We start from the raw sequence: 7,104 nt of genomic DNA on the forward strand, positions 1-7,104 counted from the left end.
TGTGTGAGTGTGTGAGTGTGTGTATGTGTGTGTGTGTGTGTGTGTGTGTGTGTCTGTGTGTGTATGAGTGTGTGTTTGTGAGTGTGTGTGTGTGTGTATGTGTGTGTGTGTGTGTGTCTTATGCAATCTGGTGGTCTTGTTACAGTCCTGAGAGAGTAAAAACAGGTTTCATTTAAAAATGGAGAAGTGTTTCTATTTTTGCTTCTTCTTTTTTCTCTCTCTCTTTTTCCTTCTCTGTCAGTCACAGCCCTGACGCCAGGACTGCTTTTCATAATCAACTCCTGTTTCATAATGAAGTGAATAATTTGATTGTTTTGGTTGTTTGTTTTGATTTTGTTTTTGTTTTTTTTGTTTTGTTTTGTTTTTTGAGATTGAGAATCAATGAGACGTGTTTGTGGCAGTTCACCTCTTTCACCTCAGGGGGGAGCCCACACACACATGCATAGAATACAGTACATACAGTACACGCTCACGTCACACACATACATACACACACACACACACACACACACACACACGCACACACACACACACACACAACCCTGCACACATGCACGTGTGCGCGTACACACACAGACACACACACACATACACACACACAGATGTGCACGCACACCTGCACACACACGCACATGCATACATAGATGTATAGATACACAAACACACTCTCTCTCACCTCTGATTGTCCATGACCCACTTAATTCTGTGTGTGTGTGTGTGTGTGTGTGGCGTGTGTGTGTGTGTAATAGGGATCTATGAAGGGTTCATTTTAAGAGGTACTCCTGACAAGTGGAACACCCGGCAAAGGAGCACTACACACACGCACACACACACACACACAGATACACATACACAGATACACTAAGAGATAGACACACAGACACACTCACACATACACACACACAGCTACACTAAGACATAGACACACAGACACAAAGACACACACAGACACACTGACACACACACACACACACACACACACACACACACACACACACACACACTCACGGATACACACACACACACACTCACGGATACACACAGACACAGATAGTAGTGAATGAAGGATGGGCCTACAGGGCTTTTCCTAAAAAAAAATGTTTGATCTCTTAACATTGAGAAAGAGAGCGACAGAGAGAGAGAGGTCCTGAACAAGCTGAAGAGGTGTGTGTGTGTGTGTGTGTGAGAGAGAGAGAGAGAGAGAGAGAGAGAGAGAGAGTGAATGAGTGAGTGAGGGGAGGGCAGTGGAGTTGGAGAGAAAGCGAGGGAGAGAAAGAGGGAGAGAGAGAGAGAGATTGTTCTCCACGTTGCCAGTCTCGGTGTGATCTAACGCTGAATTTGTTCTTGAAAATTCATTTCTTCTTTTTATGTCTTTTTGTGGATTTTACCCTCCTCTTCCTCTGTTATCCATCGGGATCTGTGCGTTTAGCTCACCCAGCGGCGGCTCCCTGTGGACATGACAGAGAGAGGGCTGCATGGATGGACAGAATGTGACGAGAGGAACACAACAGTAAAGAGAACAGAGGTATGTATCCTCCTGTTCTTTTCAGAAAACAGAGAGAGAGACAGAGAGATGGAGAGAGAGAGAGAGAGAGAGAGAGAGAGAGAGACTGGGTGCGTGATTGGTGGTGTTTCCGACTCTGTTTAGGGAAAGAGAGTTTTGAAGTTTCTCAGGAAGAAAGGGTGAGGACAGGAGAGCAAGTCTTGAGAGAAAAAAAAGTGTAAAATGGATGTGTGCACCTGGGCTTCTCTCTTTCACTCTCTGCTCTTCCCCATAACTAAGGTAGTTAACATCTCACTCCCCACATTTCTCTCTCTCTCTCTCTCTCTCTCTCTCTCTCTGATGAGATAAAGTGTGTGAGGCCTGTGGAGAGTGGGTAGGTAGGTCACAGAATGCATTTCGCATAATTACACTCTTAAGCCCTTTTTCACTGGATGGAGGGAGAGAGAAAGCATTATGTGTGTGTTGTATATGAAAGAGGGAAAGTGTGTCTGTGTTTAAGTGTGTGTGTGTGTGTGTGTGATTTCTCATATTTTCACAAGCGGGAGTGTAGTATATATGGGAGTACAGTAATTTAGGTATTTCTGTAGCATTTTTTTTATTAAATTCTTTCACACAGACAAATGTGTCAGTTTAACAGAGCACCTCCACACACGCACATGCATATGTGTGTGCGTGTGTGTGTGTGTGTGTGAGAGAGAGTGAGTGTTTGTACATATATGCGTAGAAAGAGAGACAGACAGAAAATTAGAAAATGAGAAACCTGAACTGAATAAGGAAGAGTCACCAATGATTAAAACAATGAAATGGTCGTCTGACCCTCTGGTTGGTTATTCTGGTTTCTATCTTGGTTATTGTGTGCAATTCCATTTGTGGATCTAGCTTCTAAATGGTTTTCCTAGTTGGTTATGTACTATGAACCGTTTAATAATCTGCTTTGTGTTGGTAATATGCTCTGAAATGTTTTTTTTGTGTTGGTTATGTATTGTGTGTTGGTTCTATAGTCTGTGTTGGTTATGTATTGTGTGTTGGTTCTATAGTCTGTGTTGGTTATGTATTGTGTGTTGGTTCTATACTCTGTGTTGGTTATGTATTGTGTGTTGGTTCTATAGTCTGTGTTGGTTATGTATTGTGTGTTGGTTCTATACTCTGTGTTGGTTATGTATTGTGTGTTGGTTCTATAGTCTGTGTTGGTTATGTATTGTATGTTGGTTCTATAGTCTGTGTTGGTTATGTATTGTGTGTTGGTTCTATAGTCTGTGTTGGTTATATAGTCTGTGTTGGTTATGTATTGTGTGTTGGTTCTATAGTCTGTGTTGGTTCTATAGTCTGTGTTGGTTATGTATTGTGTGTTGGTTCTATAGTCTGTGTTGGTTCTATAGTCTGTGTTGGTTATGTATTGTGTGTTGGTTATGTATTGTGTGTTGGTTCTATAGTCTGTGTTGGTTATGTATTCTGTATTGATTATATACTCTGTGCTGGTTCTGTACTGTGTGTTGGTTCTATACCCTGACTTGGTTATACATTTTGCGTTGGTCATATGGTCTGTGTTGGTTCTATACCCTGACTTGGTTATATACTCTGAGTTGTCATATGAGCTGCCTGGACAAAGAGCATAGCACCTCAAGGAGGGTGGCCTTGATTGGTCTTGTACTTTGGTCCGTTGGCTGATTGGTCATTTTAGCTGACCTGTTTCTTGTTTGGTTGTTTAGTTTGTCTTTGATTGGTCATTTTTTTTAATCTGTTGCTTGACTAGTCATTTTATTGGTCTCTTGGACCATTTTATCTCCAGGACTCATTCCACAGTCTCTCACTCTACAGTCTCACTCCACAGTCTCACTCTATAATCTCTTACTCTACAGTCTCACTCTTCTATCTCATTCCACAGTCTCTCACTCTACAGTCTCTCTCTAAGTCTCTCTCTCTACAGTCTCACTCTACAGTCTCACTCCACAGTCTCTCTCTCTACAGTCTCACTCTACAGTCTCTTACTCTACAGTGTCACTCTACAGTCTCACTCTACAATCTCTTACTCTACTGTCTCACTCTACAGTCTCACTCTACAGTCTCTTACTCTACTGTCTCACTCTACAGTCTCACTCTACAATCTCTTACTCTACTGTCTCACTCTACAGTCTCACTCTACAATCTCTTACTCTACAGTGTCACTCTACAGTCTCACTCCACAGTCTCACTCTACAATCTCACTCCACAGTCTCACTCTACAATCTCTTACTCTACAGTCTCACTCTACAGTCTCTCTCTACAGTGTCACTCCACAGTCTCTGAGAATGACTCTGAGGAGGAGAATGTGCCTGTGTTAGAGTACTCGTGTGTGTGTGTGTGTGTGTGAGAGAGAGAGAGAGAGAAAGAGAGGGAGAGAGAGAGAGAGAGAGAGAGAGAGAGAGAGAGTAATTTGTTAAGGAATAAATCACAGAGATTATTTTGGTGTTGTCTGTATTTATTCATGAGCTAACCAGAGGCCTGCTAATTACTTCACACTAATTGATAAAACGCTTAACGAAGTGGTGTGCCCTCCTTCTTTCACTCTCTCTCTTCATCCCTCCCTCCCTCCTTCCCTCCCTCCCTATCTGTGTCTCTCCCTCCATCCACCCCCACCCCCCCTCTGAGTCTCTCTGCTGCAGTCCCTTGTTTGAAGTTCAAATGCTCTCTCCATGGTATTTCACTGCACCCTTTGCATACTGTAATCTGATGGACTGTATTTGTGTGTGTGTGTGTGTGTGTGTGTGTGTGTGTGTGTGTGTGAGTCCTAGCATGTAGCCATTAAGGATCAATCTGTGGTAAAAGTGCTGTGGCTGAGTTTAATATTGGGTCAGATACAAGAGCAAGAAAACGGAGGGAAGTAAGAGAGTGAACTACATACAGATACAGACAGAAAACTGAGGGAAGTAAGAGAGTGAACTACATACAGATACAGACAGAAAACTGAGGGGGGTAAGAGAGTGAACTACATACAGATACAGACAGAAAACTGAGGGGGGTAATAGAGTGAACTACATACAGATACAGGCAGAAAACTGAGGGGGGTAAGAGAGTGAACTACATACAGATACAGACAGAAAACTGAGGGGGGTGAGAGAGTGAACTACATACAGATACAGACAGAAAACTGAGGGGGGTAAGAGAGTGAACTACATACAGATACAGACAGAAAACTGAGGGGGGTAAGAGAGTGAACTACGTACAGATACAGATAGAAATGGTGCTAACGACGGCGCAAGGAAAAGGCTAACTGTGCTAATAGCTGGGATGCTATGGACAACAATCAATGAAAGAGGTATACTACAGCCACAGCAACAAAGCACTATATTCTATAGTTATAATATATATGATATGTGCCATTAACAATAGAGTATCTCAAACGATAAGTGCTGGATGATACCCTCCATAGAGGGCCAGGAAATCCTCATCATAAAAAGTAAACAGACAGAGGATAGCATGAGCATCAGCAGTGAACATCTGTAAGGGAGTGCCCAGTTTTATACATCACACAGAGACACATGTCAGTCAGTGGAACAGGGGTGAGGGGTTGAGTGTAAAGGGGTGGGTTAGTTTACAGATGTGGAACAGGGGTAAGGGGTTGAGTGTAAAGGGGTGGGTTAGTTTACAGATGTGGAACAGGGGTGAGGGGTTGAGTGTAAAGGGGTGGGTTAGTTTACAGATGTGGAACAGGGGTAAGGGGTTGAGTGTAAAGGGGTGGGTTAGTTTACAGATGTGGAACAGGAGTGAGGGGTTGAGTGTAAAGGGGTGGGTTAGTTTACAGATGTGGAACAGGGGTAAGGGGTTGAGTATAAAGGGGTGGGTTAGTTTACAGATGTGGAACAGGGGTGAGGGGTTGAGTGTAAAGGGGTGGGTTAGTTTACAGATGTGGAACAGGGGTGAGGGGTTGAGTGTAAAGGGGTGGGTTAGTTTACAGATGTGGAACAGGGGTAAGGGGTTGAGTGTAAAGGGGTGGGTTAGTTTACAGATGTGGAACAGGGGTGAGGGGTTGAGTATAGAGGGGCGGGTTAGTTTACAGATGTGGAACAGGGGTAAGGGGTTGAGTGTAAAGGAGTGGGTTAGTTTACAGATGTGGAACAGGGGTGAGGGGTTGAGTGTAAAGGGGCGGGTTAGTTTACAGATGTGGAACAGGGGTAAGGGGTTGAGTGTAAAGGGGCGGGTTAGTTTACAGATGTGGAACAGGGGTAAGGGGTTGAGTGTAAAGGGGTGGGTTAGTTTACAGATGTGGAACAGGGGTAAGGGGTTGAGTGTAAAGGGGTGGGTTAGTTTACAGATGTGGAACAGGGGTAAGGGGTTGAGTGTAAAGGGGCGGGTTAATTTACAGATGTGGAACAGGGGTAAGGGGTTGAGTGTAAAGGGGTGGGTTAGTTTACAGATGTTGAACAGGGGTAAGGGGTTGAGTGTAAAGGGACGGGTTAGTTTACAGATGTGGTGGTGAGAGTGTCATGAGACAGACAGAGGAAGTCTGAATTTTCCTTTAGCTTTTATCTGCTGTCTACTTGATCCCTAACTATTAAACTCAGGTGGCAGGTTACTAGGGTGACCAACATCTGTCATTCACATCTAGGACAGAAGGCGGGGCGCTGGGCGTGGTCTGGGTATGTTACAAAAACAACACACACACACACACGTAAACAAACTAAATAAACAAATCTATGTTATTTTACTGTGGTTGGCTGGAGCCTTAAAACAGTGAGCAGATGCTTTGGAATTAAAGAGACTCGACTCACTTTTTTCCCTGGGAATCTCTGGCTAATGCTTTGTGTTTCTGCGCGGCAAGAGAGAGCCCTTGCCCGACAGTTCAGAGTTCACAGGGATTTGAAGTGCACTTTTGGTGAGTTCTGTGCTGCATCTGTTCTCCAGGAGCATGTGGTGATCAGTGGTGAAAAAATCCTCTCCACACGTGCACTGGAACCTGGCACGGCGAGGACAAACGACACGGTCAGAACCATGGTGAACCAGCTCACTTTCCTTGTCCTTTGAAAAACCTGTATCTACTTCTCACTGCTGGCGTTCTGTCTGACACTGTTGTCTACTTCTTCCCAACTGGAGCAGAACTCCGTGCGGACTTGCTCGTCATAGCTACCGTCTTTCCTTAGTGGAAAGTCCACGCTGATCAGCATGCATGCTAATGCCGAATTGGACAAGAAATAGCAAAAGCTAGCAGTGTGCAGATAAACAGACGCACTACTGCGGGATACTTTCATGGGTGAATGCTTTAGTTTAATTTAATCACAACAAAGGCCTATGACATGACTTTACATTTGAGTGACAGCAGTTTGGGACAGTCCGTATGGTAAGTCAATGGATTTGGGGAATAGTTTGACGAGAGATCAGCACACCGGTTTATTTTAATGTGGTCAGTGTCTCATAGATCCATGAGAGTGCCCTCTAGTGGTGATTCCAAATTGTGCACACAGGAATTCATTTTGACGTCTGGTACTTTGTTATACAGGACAAGGGACATCCCGTATGAAACAAGCCAATTTTGGCCCAAAAACGGGATGTCTCAGTTAAAATGGGGCTGTTGGCAACCCTATGAGTTACGAATTTTAGGGCTCTTATCTGGGAATCAGTGAATT

General features: G+C 43.9%; 1 protein-coding gene across 1 annotated transcript in view; it reads right to left on the reverse strand.

Moving 5' to 3' along the window:
• Positions 1-6,645, reverse strand: part of LOC115808764 (uncharacterized) — a 23,513-nt gene extending 16,868 nt beyond the window's left edge. Inside the window, exon 1 of the mRNA XM_030770224.1 lies at positions 6,528-6,645. Coding sequence (XP_030626084.1) covers positions 6,528-6,645 — 118 coding nt within the window. The remainder of the gene's footprint in view (positions 1-6,527) is intronic.
• Between the last annotated feature and the right edge of the window lie 459 nt (positions 6,646-7,104).

Source organism: Chanos chanos, chromosome 3 (genome assembly GCF_902362185.1).
Source record: "Chanos chanos chromosome 3, fChaCha1.1, whole genome shotgun sequence".
In the NCBI taxonomy this organism is placed as follows: domain Eukaryota; kingdom Metazoa; phylum Chordata; class Actinopteri; order Gonorynchiformes; family Chanidae; genus Chanos; species Chanos chanos.